Source organism: Indicator indicator, chromosome 12, assembly GCF_027791375.1.
Source record: "Indicator indicator isolate 239-I01 chromosome 12, UM_Iind_1.1, whole genome shotgun sequence".
NCBI lineage: Eukaryota > Metazoa > Chordata > Aves > Piciformes > Indicatoridae > Indicator > Indicator indicator.
Window position 1 is genome coordinate 7315573 of NC_072021.1, and position 18218 is coordinate 7333790.

General features: G+C 42.8%; 1 protein-coding gene across 2 annotated transcripts in view; it reads left to right on the top strand.

Moving 5' to 3' along the window:
• STAU2 (staufen double-stranded RNA binding protein 2) overlaps nucleotides 1-18218 on the top strand; it is a 165581-nt gene that overhangs the window by 45398 nt on the left and 101965 nt on the right. For both annotated transcript variants that reach the window (XM_054385295.1, XM_054385296.1), the window contains exons 7-10: nucleotides 4749-4961; nucleotides 11109-11246; nucleotides 14536-14667; nucleotides 17899-17959. In XM_054385295.1, the coding sequence (XP_054241270.1) occupies nucleotides 4749-4961; nucleotides 11109-11246; nucleotides 14536-14667; nucleotides 17899-17959 (544 nt within the window). The remainder of the gene's footprint in view (nucleotides 1-4748; nucleotides 4962-11108; nucleotides 11247-14535; nucleotides 14668-17898; nucleotides 17960-18218) is intronic.

Genomic DNA, 18218 nt, shown 5'->3' on the forward strand with positions numbered 1-18218 from the left:
TTGGTCTCTTCTCCCTAGTGTCAGGGGATGGAATGAAAGGAAGTGGCCAGGGGAGGTTTAAGATGGATATGAGGAAAAGTTTCTTTTCTGCAATGGTGGTCAGGCACTGGAACAGGCTGCCCAGGGAGGTGGTGGAGTCACCAACCCTGGAGGTGTTCAAGAAACGTTTGGCCATGGCACTTGGGGACATGGTTTAATGGCCACAGCTGGATTAGATCGTCTTGGAGGTCTTTTCCAAACAAAACAATTCTGATTCTATGATTCTGTAAATGTTTTTTTATATCTGACTTGTCATTAAGAAGTTGAGTGAGCTTCACGTGTTAGAACATGTTGGGGTGTTTCTGGTTGTCACTTCAGTGTTTTTGTTTGGATAAGAGTGTTCTTTCTTTAGAATAGCAAATAGATATTTTTCATGATCATTATTCAAAGTGAAGGGATAGAGTGCCTGAACAGGCAAATTTTCTGCCCCTCCATCCCATATCTGTATTCTATTGGGAGAAAGGTACGTACATTTCTTGTGTTCCAGAGTGAGGCAGAGATTCTGTGTTTTGAACCAGAAACAGCCCAAACTGCTGACTCTGAGAGGGCAAGTTCTCAGCAGGAAGTTTCACACCCTTCTGACTCCTGTACTCCTGGGGATTAAGGCTTTCAGGTTGGCTGACCGAAACATTCAGTAGCTCTCATTTGGATTTTGTCCAGGCTTAATAAAAACTTCTGGGCTCTTTTGTCTTAAAAAAAAAAAAAAAAAAAGAAAAAGAAAAATGTTATATCTGCCCACAGAAGCACAGGGAACTACATTGATATTTTAAAACTTCTAAATAATCGTGGATGTAGCTAATGTGTTTTTGTTGAGCTGTTTTTTGTCTCTCTTGGCTTTTTTGTTTGTTTTTTGTTTGGTTTTTTTTGTTTTGTTTCTTTTTGAATATGTATTTAACTTGCCAGAACCTTTGGAATTTTCTACCTGAAGTCTCATTGCTAACAGAAGCAGAGTTGCTTTTTCACTGGAATAGCACTGCTGGGTTTCATTTGTCAGCGTGATTCATTAAGTTGAATTCACTCTTCATGTAATTTGACCCTAATATGTGTTTTGTCCCTGTGTGTTTTCTCTTGCTGGAGTTATTCTTTAAGTCAGTGGAATAGAAAAAGAGAAATGGATTGAACTGTCACCCTTAATTGAATTCTCAGCTTTAAATTAGCCATGATTTGGTTCATGGGTTGTGTCTGAGGAAGTAGTTTGATGTGCTGATGCAGATACTGTTCTTGGATAGCAGAAGCTCAGTTTCTTGTTAGTGTTTTTCTGTCCCACATTTTATAGCACAACTGTTTGAAATCACCTGGAGTAAAAGATCTAAAATTTGGGGTTAATCAAAAATCTTGCTAGGTGAGTAGCAAGATTTTTGATTGCTTAGAGAATCACACAATGATTTGGGTTGGAAGGGACCTCTAAAGGTCATTTAGTGCAACCCCCCTGCAGTCAGCAGGGACATTCCCCAGTAGATCAGGTTGCTCAGAGCCCTGTCAAGCCTGGCCTTGAGTATCTCCAGGGATGGGGCCTCAACTACCTCTCTGGGCAAACTCTTGCAGTGTTTCACCAACCTCATGGTAAAGAACTCTTTCCTAACATCCAATGTAATTCTTCTCTTTTCTAATTTCAAACCATTGCCCCTTGTCCTGTCACTCCAGACTTTTGGAAACAGTCCCTCTGCAGCCTTCTTGTAGCCCTCTTCAGGCACTGGAAGGCTGCTATTAGGTCTCCCTGGAGCCTTCTCTTCTCCAGGCTGAACAACCCCAGTTCCCTCAGCCTGTCCTCATAGCAGAGGTGTTCTGGCTCTCTGATTATCTTCATGGCCCTCCTCTGGACCCACTCCATCATGTCTGTGTCTTTCCTGCGTTGAGGGCTCCAGAGCTAGTTGGACTCAATGATCCTAAAGGTCTTTTCCAACCAAAATAATTCCAAATTTTTCTTTTTTTTGCTAAATTCCCAAATTTGGGTATTTAGCTTCATCCAGAGTCCATCTGAATCCACTGACAACACAGGCTGGTGGGGTTTTTTGGGTTTGTTTTTATTTGCACACTAACAAAGGCAATTATTTATCTCGTGTCACATTCTTACAAGTTTAAAAGATGAAAACCACATCAGAATGTGTTCCTTTTATATTAAGAAATATTTTTTCATGTACTTGAAAATATAATCTGGTTTTTTTATTAGCATTCTGTTTCATACATCTGTGTGAGTGTGTGCACTTCTTTATATATCTATATTAAAAAACTTTCTTAAAACTAATATTTTAGGAACTCAGCAATTACATTTCTTAAGAAAACGAATTTGTCCTTTTTCATCTGGTCAGTATAGACATTCCCATAGATTTTATTAATACTTTATATTGCATGTAACTAGAAACACCTATATAATGGTGTTAATAAGACCACAAAAAGATTAAGGCCCTTAGCAAGGTTAATGTAGTCATATTTTACAGCTAGTCTGCATAGCAGTGGGCAGGGAGGGATTAAGAAACAACTTCACAAAAGAGTGGGAAGCACTGCGGAGCCAGGAAGTGGCCAACAGGAGCAGGGAAGTGATGGTGCCCCTGTACTTAGCACTGGGGAGTCTGCATCTCAAGTATGGTGTGCAGTGTTGGGCACCACAGTATTAGAAAGACAATGGTGACGTGGTTGAGTTGATACAGAGGACAGCAAAGCTAGTGAGAGGTTTGGAGAGCAGGTCTGGTGAGCAGAGGCTGAGGGAGCTGGGATTATTTAGCCTGAAGAAGGGGAGCCTGAGAGTAGACCTCATTGCTCTCTACAGCTACCTGAAAGGAGGTTGTAGTGAGGCCAGTGTTGACCTCTTCTCCCTAGTAACTAATGACAGGACAAGAGGTCATGGCCTCAAGCCATGCCAGGGGAGGTTTAGGTTGGATATGAGAAAGAGTTTTTTTGCTGCAAGATTGGCCAGGCATTGGAACAGGCTGCCCAGGGAGGTGGTGGTGTCACCATCCACACGTGGATGTGGCGCTCTGGGACATGGTCTCTAGTGGTCATGGAGGTGTTGGGTAGAACGTTGGACTTGATGATCTTGGAGGTTTTTTCCACCCTTAATGATTCTCTGATTCCAAGTTGTTCAGCACTGATATGAAGCCCAGCGCCGGGTTTGTCCCAGCTCTGGTACAGGCACTGCAGCTTCGGTGGCTCAGCGTGAATCAGTGTCACTGAGCCACTGCTCTGTTCTCTTGTGGAGTACTAGTGGCCAGCTCTCAAGGGAGACAGTCAGGAAAATACTTCTGAAATGATTACCTGGAATCTCAGAGTGCAAACATTCCCAGACTACAGCAGAAAAATATTATGCTGGCACAGATGTCCTCATGTTCTGGGACAGAGTTGTCTGTTAGCTCTCAGTTTGTGTGATTTTTTGGTGTATGCTGTGACAATTGTATTTGCTGGGCAATGCTGCCACGAAAGAGAGCTTAAACAATACAAGCCCAAGGAGACCTCATTACAGTCTAACAGCAAAACTAAATAATGCAAGGGACATGACCTTGATAAAAAGAACTGTAATAGAAAACATGTTATAATAATATTGAAGTTGAGGGTTTCTGCCCATTACAAATCCTGTTATTACACCAAGAAGGCCCTAGCACCTTCACCTGAGTTCCCTCACACTCAAGCATTGCACTCCTTCAGCAAACGTCTTGGTGTCACTGAACCTACTGAAAAAATAGCTGTTTGCGTTGCTTTTGAAGATAACACAGAGAGGCCTGCCAGGTGCTGTAACGTCTCCATATCCACATTACATGGATCCTTCCCCCATCAAACATAGCAGTGGAACCTTTTTCCAGATGAGGTCTCTGATTACTGACTCATGGCCAGGGAACAGTGCTTACATGAGGAGATGGCTACCTTAGCACTTGCACTGGTGTGATTGCTTGGTGAATGCAGCAGGTCTAGGGAGGTTCTCCCCCCACGTCTACTCTGCCCTGCTGAGAACACACCTGCATTACTGTGTCCAGTTCTGGGCTCTACAGTTCATGAGAGACAGGGTTTTGGTGGGAGAGTCCAACAGAGATCTGTGAGGATGAATGGGTGATCTGAACATCTCTCCCATGAAGAAAGACTGAGAGACTTGGGGCTGTTTAGTCTGGAGAAGAGAAGGCTGAGAGGGGATCTGATCAGTCTATAAATATCTGAAGGGTGGGTATTAAGATGAATAGGACAAGGAACAAGAGCTGGAACACAGGAAGTTCTACCTCAGCATGAGAGGAAGCTTCTTTGGTGTGAGGCTGGCGGAGCCCTGGAGCAGGTGGCCCAGAGAGGTTGTAGAGTCTCCTTCTCTGGAGACTTTCAAAACCCACCTGAATGTGTTCTTGTGTGACCTGCCCTGGGTGATCCTGCTTTGGCAGGGGGGTTGGACTTGATCTCTGGTGGTCTCTTCCAACCCTTAACATTCTGTGATTCTGCCAATGTAAATTTCTTTACTATGTGAAGCACCTTGTAAGGGAAATAACCACTGGCCTGGGTTTAAATGTGCATTGCTGTTGTGTATGGATAGTTTTGAAAATAGAGGTGTGCCCTGTGTGCTGTGAAACATTGAACGTGATGGTTAGATTTGCTTTGTCTAACAAACCTTCATTTGCTGTCTTCAAACGTGGTGCGGTCACTAATACTTGTCCAGATCTAATGTCTTCAATAGCAGGAAAGCTGCTGTACTTTGCAGAGATACTGTAGGTGATTTGACTCTTACTTTTGCTTGAAAGGTGATTAAAGAAAGCGGACCTCCTCACATGAAGAGCTTTGTTACACGAGTCACGGTAGGAGAATTCACTGCAGAAGGAGAAGGCAACAGCAAGAAACTCTCTAAGAAGCGTGCTGCAATGGCTGTCCTACAAGAACTTAAGAAACTTCCTCCTCTTCCTGTGATTGAAAAGCCAAAACCTTACTTTAAAAAACGTCCAAAAACAATATTGAAGGTAGGTGTCCGCCTTTGGCAGAATTACGAATGTTTGCTCAGAAAATAATGAATTTACTTAGATTGAAAATCAGGAAAGGCTTGCCTGTCATTTTCTGTCACAATGTCAGCTTGCTTGCCTGTGCTAGTTGTTGTGCCTGTTCTGTTGTAAATTCTGAGAATGCTGTGAAATTCTCTAACAGAATGGCTTACAAGGTGCTCAGCTTAAGAACCGAGCTCACATCACTGAGTTCTTCAGGGGTATGGTTCAAGTCTAGTAGAGGATCAGTCCCTCCAAGCAGCTCTCTACAGCCACAGGAATTTTTAGCTTCATCTCTGAGATATCCTGCTAAGAATATGTGGGGGAAGTCTGCTGTCTCCCTGGAGCCTGGGTTAGGGACATCACCAGGAGACTACCAAAGCTAATCCAGCCCTCTGACTATTACCCATTGCTGGTAATTCAAGCAGGAAGCAATGAAATTGATAAAAAGGGCACCAGGACAATCAAAAAGGAATTCAAGGCCCTTGGACAATTGATTGAAGGGGCAGGAGCTCAAGTGGTGTTCTGCTCAGTTCCCTCAGTGGCAAGGGTGTACACTGAAAGGAGCAGGAGAACCCCTGCCATCAACAGATGGCTCAAGGGCTGGTGCCAGCAGCGGAATTTTGGGTTCTTTGATCAAGGGGCAACTTTTACCACACCTGACCTGCTGGACCTAGATGTGCTGAATCTATGTAGAAAGGACAAGAGGACTCTAGCACAAGGGTTGACAGGGCTCATTGCAAGGGCTTTAAACTAGGTTTGAACGGGGTGGGTGATGAAACCAGTCTCCCTGGAGAGGAGAGAGAGGGACATAAACTAGAGACTGTAGTGAAATCAGCAGCCCAGCTGAAGTGCATCTACACCAATGCACTTGCAATGATGTAGTTGCCATTTCAGAAACATGGTGGGACGATTCTCACAATTGGAGTACTGCACTGGATGGTTATAAGCTCTTTAGGTGAGACAGGCAAGGGAGAAGAGGAGTAGGGGTGCCCCTGTATATTAGGGAATCTCTTGACGCCACAGAACTTGAGGTAGAGGATGAAAGGATTGAGTGCCTTTAAAATCAGAGGGAGGGCTAACAAAACTGACATCCTGGTTGGAGTCTGTTATAGACCACCCAATCAGGATGAAGTGGTTGATGAAATACTCTATAAGCAGCTGGAGGCTGTCTCAAGATCAGACCTTGTCCTTGTGGGCTACTTTAACCTGCCAGACATCTGCTGGGAACTTAACACAACAGAGAGGAGGCAGTCCAGAAGGTTCTTAGAATGTATGGAGGACAGCTTCTTGACACAGCTGTTATGTGAGCCTACCAGGGGTCAGGCCCTGCTTGATCTGCTGTTCTCAAATAGAGAAGGGCTGGTGGGAGATGTGATGGTTGGAGGCTGTCTAGGGTGCAGCAACCATGAGACAGTGGAGTTCTCAATACACAGGAAAACAAGGAAGAGCAATAACAGAACCCTTGTTTTGGACTTCTGCAGGGCAGACTTCAGCTTATTTAAGCAACTAATTTGGAGAGTACCCTGGGTAGAAGCCTTTAAGAACAAAGGGGTCCAGGACAGTCGGACCTGCTTCAAACAGGAACTCTTGAGAGCACAGGAACAGGCTGTGCCTATGTGTTGAAAGATGAGCCGCCGGGGGAGGAGCCCAGCCAGGATGGGCAAGCATCTCTTGAAGGAATTAAGGGAGAAAAAGAGGGGATATCACCTTTGGGAATGGGGGGAGGTAACTCGAGATATGTGTAAGGATATTGTTAGGTCATGTAGGAGAAAAATTATAGAGGTAAAAGCCCAGTTAGAACTCAAACTGGCCACTGCTGTGAAAGACAATAAAAAGCATTTTTAATAAATATAGGAATGCCAAAAAGAGGGGCAAGAAAATACTCCAGTCTTGATTGGACTTGGAGGGGAATATTGTAACCAAAGATGAGGAAAAGGCTGAGGTACTAAGTACCTTTTTTGCTTCCATTTTCAACAGCAAGGCAGGAGGACTTCAGAATAACTGGCCTGAACTGGTAGATGGGGACAAGGAGAAATGTAGTAGTACCCCTGACTTCCATGAGGAATGAGTTTGGGACTTGCTGAGCCACTTGGATACTCACAAGTCCATGGGACCAGATGGGATCCATCCAAGAGTACTGAGAGAGCTGGCAGATGAGCTGGCCAAGCCACTGACCATCATTTACCACCAGTCTTGGCTCACTGGAGAGGTCCCAGATGACTGGAAGCTGCCAACATGATTCCCATCCACAAGAAGGGCCAGATGGAGGAACCTGGAAACTCCAGGCCTGTCAGCCTGTCCTCAGTGCCAGGCAAGGTTATGGAGCAGATCATCTTGGGGGCAACCACTGCGCACCTGCAGGATGGCCAAGGGATCAGGTCCAGCCAGCATGGATTTAGGAAGGGCAGGTCCTGCCTCACCAACCTGATCTCCTTCTATGACCAGGTGACCAGCCTGGTGGACGTGGGAAAGGCTGTGGATGTAGTCTGCCCGGACTTCAGCAAGGCCTTTGACACTGTCCCCCACAGCAAACTCCTGGCCAAGCTGTCAGCCTGTGGCTTGGACAGCAGCACTCTGTGCTGGGTTAGGAACTGGCTGGAGGGCTGAGCCCAGAGAGTGGTGGTGAATGGTGCCACTGCCAGCTGGCAGCCTGTCACTAGTGGTGTCCCCCAGGGATCAGTGCTGGGCCCCATCCTGTTCAATATCTTTATTGATGATCTGGATGAGGGGATTGAGTCAATCATCAGTAAATTTGCAGATGACACCAAGCTGGGAGCAGGTGTTGATCTGTTAGAGGGTAGAAGGGCTCTGCAGAGGGACCTTGACTGGCTGGACAGATGGGCAGAGTCCAACAGGATGGCATTCAACAAGTCCAAGTGCTGGGTGCTGCACTTTGGCCACACCAACCCCATGCAGTACTACAGGCTGGGGTCAGAGTGGTTGGAGGGCAGCCAGGTGGAAAGGGACCTGGGGGTGCTGGTTGACAGGAGCTGACCATGAGCCAGCAGTGTGCCCAGGTTGCCAAGAAGGCCAATGGCATCCTGGCCTGGATCAGGCATAGTGTGGCCAGCAGGAGCAGGGAGGTTATTCTGCCCTGTACTCAGCTCTGGTTAGGCCACACCTTAAGTACTGTGTCCAGTTCTGGGCTCCCCAATTTAAGAAGGACATTGAGATACTTGAACGTGTCCAGAGAAGGGCAACAAAGCTGGGGAGGGGTCTGGATCACAGCCCTGTGAGGAGAGGCTGAGGGAGCTGGGGGTGTTTAGCCTGGAGAAGAGGAGGCTCAGGGGAGACCTCATTGCTGTCTACAACTACCTGAAGGGAGGTTGTAGCCAGGTGGGGGTTGGTCTCTTCTCCCAGGCAACCAGCCTGAGTAATTGGCCATGAGATGTGCTGCCCAGGGAGGTGGTGGAGTCACCATCCCTGGAGGTGTTCAAAAAAGGGTCGGATGTGGCACTTGAAGCCGTGGTTTAGTTAGTCATGAGGTACTGGGTGATAGGTTGGACTTGATGATCTCTGAGGGCTTTTCCAACCTTACTGATTCTATGATTCTGTGGTGTTTCTCTCACTGGTCTTTTCACTCTCCCTGGTTTGAAGAGGGTAAGGGTAGGTGGAATACATGGGAAATGGTGCACAGTCCAGCTTCCTCCCCTCATGGAGCTAGATTTGGGAGATTTGTGGCTTCAGCTTCATTCTGATTATTTAATGCTGTGAAAGAAGGCCAAGAATTGGTTACCATCTCAGCCTAGATTGTCACTTGTCAAGTGCCAGTGCTTTGGAGTGTGCAAAATTGGGTTTGGAAAATTTACAAAGGGCTTACTTCATCATCTTCCTCTTTCCATTTGCCTTCAAAACAGAATGAATTATTTTTTCACACCCCAACCCCCCCCCTTGGATAATTAGATACTCATCTCCTAACAAAATTCTGGAGATCTAATTCTCAAAAAATTCTAGGAAGAATGGAGGAAAAAAAAAGCTTTACTGGGAAACCATTAGCATTAATACAGCCTTAAAGCTGCAAGATCTGCAAGGGCTGCTGTCTCTGGCAAGGAAGATGCTAAAGGTATAATAATGTAAAAATCTCTTCTGTTACCATATACCGTTGACCATTACAATCTGAAACTGAGTTATGTAAAGTTGGCCACGTTAGAAAAAGACATTAATAAAACAGCTCCAACTCTGTCAGCCTGTCCTCAAAGGAGAGGGCTGGAGCACCACCCTATGGGGACAGGCTTGCCTGAGCTGGGGCTTTTCAGGAGAAGAGAAGGCTCTGAGGAGACCTCAGAGCAGCCTTCCAGTACCTGAAGGGGGCTACAGGAGAGCTGGGGAGGGACTTTTTACAAGGGCTTGTAGTGACAGGATGAGGGGCAATGGCTTGAAGCTGGAAGAGGGCAGATTTGGACTGGAGATTAGGAAGAAATTCTGTGGATGTCCCCTCCCTGGAGGTGTTCAAGGCCAGGTTGGATGAGGCCTTGAGCACCCTGGTCTAGTGGAAGGTGTCCCTGCCCATGGCAGGGGGTTGGAGCTAGATGATCTTTAAGGTCCCTTCCAACCCAAACCATTCTCTGAATCTATGAAGTAACCCAGATACATAGAAGGTTTTATTTTTTGAACACACAGACTTCTGAACTGCTTTGGGCGTGCCTCTTTCTTCTCATTTAGCCTGCATGTGCCTTGAGTATCAAAAAACGTGACACTAACTTCTTTTGATCCCTCTATATATTTATGAGGCTCTATCTTACAGCCTGCACTTAGCCTGCTCTGCGTCTTGTCTCTGCTTAGTTTCTTGCCCACACAGCTGCCCTTGTGTAGGACATTGTCTGAAGTCTTTCATCTACATCTTCTCTAATATCTTCAGCAGGTAGGCTACATAGGATTTGTGCACAGCTTTGTTAATATAATATACCCCTCTGGTCTATGCCTTCAGTTGCTGATCATCACTAGGTTCCAGGCCACTTGTCTGTTCCTATTTGAGGAGCTCAAACAAGCATGGGTGCTGGTTTTCTCTTACCCTGAAAACAGCTTCTCTTCTTCTCTTATCCTGGAAATAGCTCAATAATACAAAAACAATTCTACATTCAAATGGTATTTACATGAGTGAGTTCTTTCTTTGTTTGTGGTGTAGAAATCTGTTAAATATGACTTCAGATAATTATCTGGGGTTTTAATTTTTTCTTCAGATCTACAAACAAATATTTTCATAGCTGTTTGCGCTGAGAGAGCATTTGCTGTGAGAGTAATGACATTAAAAGGATTTCAGCTCTAGCTGATTTGTAAGGACTGTAGTTTATCACCTGTCTGTTTCAGATTAGTCTCTCAGTACTTTTGTTTTCCCCCCCATCAGCTCGATTCCCCCTCCAACCATACATTTTGACGTGATACTGTGAGAATTATTTGAAACACACTGTGGGTGGCTCACAACATGCCACTGGAGAGGCTTCTCTCTGGCTTCACTACAGAAAGGTATTCTGAGGGTGAATTCCTATGATGTGCAAACTGAGCAAACCTTCCACACCTTTAGTTGCATTGTGGAATGGATGGCGGGGATTCTGAGAAGGAAGCCAGAAGGCCGAGAGGCAGCTCCATATGGCAAATCTTTTTTTGTCCCCATGTAAATTTTACCTTTTGTTAGCATACTGCATGTTCAGGCATCGGAACAACCTATTTTAAGGGTCATACAAATAGGGTGATGAAATAACTGACTGATGAATCTGCTAATTTTCCCCATCCCCATAGGATCTCCATAGATAGATGGGGGTATTAGTAGCTTGCAGAAGCTAGGCACGCACACAACCTGCAACAGTGACAGACAGTAAGTCTGGTTTTTGCCACAGGTTTGAGCTTGAGGATTCTTCTGTGTCTTGATCAGAAGATAGGAAGGAATTTACTTATTACTCTCTCAAAGGGAGTAATCAAAATATGCAAACCTAGTAAATGATTTATTGAAACAGTGTAATAGTTGTATTGAGTCACCATCCCTGGAGGTGTTCAAGAAGTGTGTGGCCCATGGTGGGCTTAGGTTGAAGGTTGGACTCAATGGTCTTAGAGGTCTCTTCCAAATGAACCAATCCTATGATTCTATGATATGTGCTGCAATAATTGTGCTTTCTTTTAAATCTCTTGTAGACCGGACCAGAATATGGTCAAGGAATGAATCCCATCAGTCGTCTGGCTCAGATCCAACAGGCCAAAAAGGAGAAGGAGCCAGAGTACGTGCTCCTTTCTGAGAGGGGAATGCCTCGCCGTCGGGAGTTTGTCATGCAGGTATCATCTGCTGTTGTGTTAGACACAGTGCCAGTGCTGTGTCATCTTCAGACTCAAGCTAAACGGTGGCATGATGAAGCAGATCTCTCTTTGCTTGATGGGCAGTTAAAAAGGCAGAGTGTGAAAAACAGTATCACAGAGCCTGTTGAAACGTTCCTTCTCTTGGTGAAACAAGGTTCTGTGCCTTCTAGATGTTTTTCTTGTAGCGGCTTTATGCTTTTTATCCTCTTCTTATTTGTATTTCACCTGATGGTGCCTGTCTTTATCTCCAAAGGTTCATGATTGATTTACTTGTCTTTTTGAAACAAAAAAAAAAAAGAAGAGATTTTTTTCTCTTGATTGTTGATTGCAAACACAACAAGTATTCTGAAATACAGATATGGATATCTCCATATTGCTGAGTATTTGTTGTTTAAAAAAATAGTGGTGTAAAATCTTTCCAGATTTTCAGTTTCTTTGTGGCTTTGTTTGTATCTGCAACACTGCTAACACCAAAAAAAAAAAAAGAGCCTTCCATTGTGTGTTTTAGCCTCTCCCTTTAAAGGCTCCTGACCTAATACAGAAACAGCAGATAATTAATGCTTCTTTAATCTTTAAATTAAGGACATTTGGAAAGATTGGATAAAGCTATGATATTTTCTTAGCCAGCACAACAGCAGGTTGAAAAGGATTAGGAACAGGAAAGAATTGTATTTTCACTCAGGGGTGATTTTGTGCTGAAACAACATACCTCAGCATGCTTTGACTTACTGTCTACAAACCATACCAAAATGTCGCTTCTGAGCACAAGCAGGAGCGACTGAGGTTCCAGCACCTCATTCTCAAAAAGAAGTGGTTATATTTTCACGTAAATCTTGCAGTTCCTCCTTCATGTCTGTCAAGATAGGCTAGCAGGCTTCATTTCCTTGTACCTTAGTGGTCTTTCTTGATGATTTGTTATTTTTCTCTCTGAAGTGAAAGAGGATGTTGAGTTCCTTTTGTTGCAGAATCTGATTGATGAGTATAAACTTGGTTTTCCATCATTTTATGCTACCTAAAAGTATTTGAAGAAGAGTGATCCTATCACAGACAATCCCTTTTTCCATGCTCAGACCCCTGTGGAGTGTCCACAGCCAGAGGTGGTTGCGTGAGTTGGGAGAAGAAAGCTGTAATGCAGTCAGTATTGGGAAGATGGGCTCAGAATTTGGGTTTTCCATTGGAGGAGTCTCAATAATGGCAAAATCTTTGATCTGAATATGGAGGAGAAGTCTTGTGAAAGAGTGAAAAAATTTCCAGAAACAGTTGCTTTGTTATGAATACTTTTAAACACTATAGCCCCATTTTACCTCTTGTAATACTTCCACACTGAACTCACGCTGCTGTTTCTCCTGCCTTCAGGAAGTCTCCTTGATTTCATTAGGACATGCAAAAGACCTCCACCTTATAATAATAAAAAGCCTTTGTATAAACCTCTTAAACGTTTTAATGTAATTAAACGTGGAAGCAGAATATCCAGAGATAATATGTTCATTTTTTATCTGTCACACACAGAGCAGTTTTAGATGTGATGAAATGTATCCAATGACTTGTCCTGACTACTGGAGAAACAGAAGAAAAGCTCTGACATTAGTTGGTGTTGTGTTCCCAAAGCTCTTCTCATTGTAGTTAGAGCTTTAATCCTTGATAGAGGTTATAATAACAGCTAAACCAGTTTTACAGGTCTGAGAAACAGCAGCACTTTTATTTGTTTTTAGAAATAAAGTCTCAATTTTATTGCATCTGAATTTAGAATCATAGAATAGTGTGGGTAGGAAGGGACCTCCAAAGGTCATCCAGTCCAACCCCTCTGCAGTGAGCAGGGTCATCCCCAACTGGATCAGGCTGCCCAGAGCCCTGTCGAGCCTCCAGGGATGGGGCCTCAACCACCTCCCTGGGCAACCTGTTCCAGTGTTCCACCACCTTCCTGGTAAAGAACTTGTTCCTGAACTTATAGCATATTGATTGTTTTTAAATGGTGGTTGCAGAACTCCATAGAAAAAAAGTTTATATTTCAAACTATTAACATTTCTGATTTCTGAAGCAAAATCTTTGTGCTTACTTATATACATACTTTAAAGGGGTATTTGTGGCCATTGGGTTATCTACATCCTCTTCTCTCTATTTAGAATTGATAGGTATTTGAATAAAGAAAAATTAGCATTTTTAGGACAATACATACATGATAATTTGAGGACTGTGAGTAAATTATTGAATTGATTACCACATAAAATAAATAGTGCATGCCATTATTTATTTAACAATTTCTGGGTTTACAATTGGTTTTTTTTAAAGCTCCTTCCAGGTTGTCTCAGGTCTTTGACCTCTAAGGTTTCTTTTATTCATATCTCTTTGACTTTTAAAATGTTTTTATTTATCTCTTAATTTAATTTTTAATGCACTTTTGAAATGATACTTTCTTTTAAGAGAGAATTTGGCAATAAAATAGCTTAATGGGCAGACTGAATTATACCTATTAAAGAGCTGTGAATATGGTAGAAGTGAAGAGCAGTGACAGTGCTGACATCACAAGCCAGATGCCTACAGCTTGATACCAAAGCTGAGGAATAAGTTAGATCTTTGTTGATAGCCATTGTCTCTAATTTGTCTTTATTTTGAGGTTTTAATTCCCCCTAGTTCCATGAAAGACATCTAGTTTGTCAGAAACCCTTCATGCAGGGCAGATCACAGGTCCAACGAGGAGCCTTCTTTCCTTAGACTGTTTTGATAAAATCTTGTCAGGTGTAAGTGCAGAAGGGAAAAAGCAACCCCAACACTTCTGTCTTTGTTGTGCAACAAAGCAGGAGGAATGCAACCACAGGCGTCATCTTTCTTTAGAAACCACTTTCATTTCAACCTCCAGGTCACTGTCTCTTGGTTGTTCTGGATGCTTTCTCAGTGGTGCTGGGGAGCTGCTGCAGGCAATGCTCCTGCAAGAAAGAGGCAGTACAAATCCTGTTGCACTTCTCACATTATGAAAGAGTGGGAGAGATCTTCAGCAGGGAGAATGTGGTTGACACTGGCTGGTGGAAGAGAGAGACAACTGTGTGCACTGAGATACAGAAAAATGTAGTTCTGCTATGAGTTTGGGGAACCTTCCAAAAAATCTAAACAAGCTCCTCTGTGTGAAGTTCTGTAGTCCCCTTTTGCACTGTTCTTACTTGATGAAGATTACATCTTCATCAAAAGAGCTGACAGGTCAGCAAGATTATTGCATGGTGATATTAAGGAGTCTTGCATTTATTGTGATCAGGATCAATGTTTTCTTTTTAAGGTGAAAGTAGGCAATGAGATTACTACTGGAACAGGCCCCAACAAGAAAATAGCGAAAAGAAATGCAGCAGAAGCAATGTTGCTACAGCTGGGTTACAAAGCCTCTACTCCTCTTCAAGACCAGCCAGAAAAGGTGAGAACCAATTGTTATAATGCTCACGTTTTACCCTTGTCACATTTTTTTGTTGTATCAGCTGATGACTCAGTAAGAAGGGAAGCTGAAAGTTGTGCACTCCTTTGTTTTAGGGAGTTGATTATCAGAGATCATCCCTTGTTTAGCTACAGCTCTATAGCTACACTCTATAGTAAGTGCATCCTCTGCTCCTGTAAGAGCAGTTAAGACCAGAAAGGGATATCCATAGGACAGTGTGTGTGCGAAAGTGTACATGGGATGTGTGAGCCTATTTCTACTTACAGATGGGGATGAATGTGCCTTTTATTCTACTTTAGACATCTGTGAGAGCACCAAGAGGAATGATGTTAGCAATTTTCATACATGAAGTAGCCACAGTAGTGAGTGTTTGTCTTCCTACTGCATGTGCACTAAAAGCATTCCAGAGAAGTAATGACCTTTTCAGATTTGATGGCGATGAAAGAAAATGTGTGTCTTTATTTTTGTTGTGGAGAAGGAGGGACATTCCAAATTCCTCTCTGTTGCAGGTATGTATTTCTATGTTAGTGAATGTGCAGCTTAGCACTCCTCTCCTGAGTTTATTGACAGGAGGGTTTCTAACCAAAACTAAGTGCTTTTGTATCCTGAAGAGATACTTGGTAAGTGTTTGGCTAAGATGTGGACTCAAACAGCTTCTGTCATATGCAGTCACTGCATGTATTTATTTTGATCATGGCTTAAATATTTGCTACAGCTTGCAGCAGCTAGGCCAGGTCAAGGGAATCTTCTGTGCTTTTCCAGGGACGTCATGATAAATCTGAGCATAGTATATGCCTCTATATCTGTGTATCATGTCACAATAGGACAAGGGGTAATAGTTTCAAACTGGAAAAAGATTAATTTAGATGATACATTAGGAAGAAATCCTTCACTGTGAGGGTGGTGAGACACTGGAACAGGTTGCCCAGAGAAGTTGTGGAGGCTCCAAGCCTTGAAGTTTTCAGAGTCAGGGTGGATGGAGCCTTGAGGAGCCTGGTCTAGCAGGAGGTGTCCCTGCCCATGGAAGGGGGGGGTTGGATGATCTTTAAGGTCCCTTCCAACCCAACCTATTCTATGAGTTTGTGATTGTACAACACCTTTTCTTTTTCTTTAAATATATATATATGTATGGTGAAAGGGAGATACTCTTTTCTATAAATGTTCTGTACTTCTGGCCAAGAAAAGATAAATGCCATACTGATTACTTGGCTCCACCTCCTTCTGTTTCCCTCTCTTTTGAGAGGAGCAGCTCTATGTGTGCTCTCTGTAGATTCATTGGTTCATAGTATGGTGAAGTCGGAAGAGACCTTAAAGATCACTTGGTTTCAACGCATCCTCACACTTACCTTCACTACATTCTTTGCTATATATCTTGGTCATGTACAGGTGTGGGGTACTCTTAAACAGAGGAGATGGCAGCTAAATGGTGTTCTACTGAAAACACACAGTGCAGTCATAGCCATTTAAAAAAAGGCTGATGAGACTTTGCTGCTGCAGAAGGTGCTTTCTACCAGTTTCAACTTTTTCTTCACTGCCAATTTGGCCAAAGGGGATTTTTTAAATTTTATTTTTTTCTTTCCTAATAAGAAAACGTAGGTTTTCATTCTTGGATTTTAGAACTGCCTGAACTATTTTTACTTAGTAATTTTCTGAGATAAAGCCTGAAAAAATTCAGCCCACAACATAGTTGCTTTGGAGAGCTCTACACAGGAGAAACCTGTGGTTGCACTGAAATCCTTAAAGAAAAATGAGGAGCTACAAGGGACACTGCTGCTTTGTTTCCCTACATTTATTCAATTGTTGCTTACAAGTTTGTGGTCCTTGCAAAGCCAGGTTTAATTACATACCTGCAGCTGTAGGGATCTTGGAGTTGATAGAACAGCGTATGATGGTTTCATCTTCTGAATGCAACAAGCAAGCATGCTATTAGATCCCAAAAATGCAAACTACTCCAATTTTATGGAGTGAATCAAGATCAATATGATCAATGGTGGCAATATTCAAGACCACAGAACAAGCTTTTATAGCTTTCTTGGAGGTAAGGGCATCAGATGTCTAGAACATCTGGCTTTATCTTCTTTATATAACAGACCAAACATATTTGCAGATACTCATGTGGATGAAAGCATTTTAATTCTCAAAGTGCGCTGGAGAAGAGGGAAAAAAGCCCTCAGATCTTCCAATTTGAGCACTGCAAAATTCCTCCCATATAAATTATACGATAAAGATGTACCATTAGAAGATACTTGTTTCTCTCTTTGAATCCGGAGTGGAGCCCCGTGTAGATTAGTTGAGGGATCTGTTTGGCATCTGAATGGACCATTTTCGCTTGTGCTGTTTTATGATGCTTGGAAAAAAAAAGGCAACTAGATGTGACTATTCCCTGTTTTAATGGAGACCTGAGGGTATTGCAAGAGTCTTGAATAGTGCTGATGGCAGCACAAGCAAGCACGTAACCCAAGTAATGTGAAAAAGTAAAGGCTCTGCTCTTTCTGCAGTAATTCCATTCCTGGAAGAAATTAGTAATGGTTGTACAGAGCCCTGACAGGTCATAGTCATTTGTGCTGGAAAAGACCTTTAAGATCATCAAGTCCAACCATTAACTCAACTGCTATCAAGTCAGCTGCTGAACAACATTCCTACACCTCCAGGGATGATTCAACCACTTTCCTGGGTACCCTGTTCCAGTAATTAAGAATCTTTAAGGGAAAGAAATTGTTCCTAATACTCAATCTAAACCTCCCCTGGTGCAACTTTTTCTTCATTTCTCTTTCAGTAACTAAATGGATTCCTAGCAAGTAAATATTTTCAAATTACACCCAAAGTAGTTTGTAGTGTTTATACATTCTTTGATAGACAGATATTAGGATGTTCTTGGTTTAGAATGTAATTTATCTGTTGTCTCTGTATGTTTTCAGCTGAGAGCTGCTTAAAATATTTGCCTGATTTGGTACCACATTGAGTTAAGCCTTATCCTTGGGGAAACATTTATATTTCAGTGTTAGGCAATAGTTGTTAATGTTTATTCATGAAGGGTACATTCCTCAAATAACCTATTTCAGATAAAAATTTAGATGTGCTAGCAAAGTTTTGTGAGCAGATGTGGCAATCCTAAGTCATCCTCTTTAGAATCTTTCAACTAAATTTCTAAACAGGACTGTTTGGTTTGAAGGATTAGTTTGCTCTTTACTTGTCTTTTTCTACCTGTTTCAGCTTGGAGAAAACATGAGTTGGAATGGCCAGAATGTTGGGTTTCCTGAGCCAACAAGTAACAGTGAGTATTGCTTTCTTAAATTTGTATTTATCCTTATTCCTTTTTGTCTCATTTGGGTCATTCCAGACAATTGACGTAGCTTTTGTAAAGATTTTAGGGGTTCTGTTGCAGTTAGATGAATTAACTCTTGAGCATCCTCTGTGTGAGTACAGGTATGAATGGGTGCAGGAACAAGATGATTTTTATTTACTCGCTGAATTATTGAATCCTTCAGGTTATAAGGTTTTAGGAGGTCATCTAAACTGTCTGCTCAAAGCTG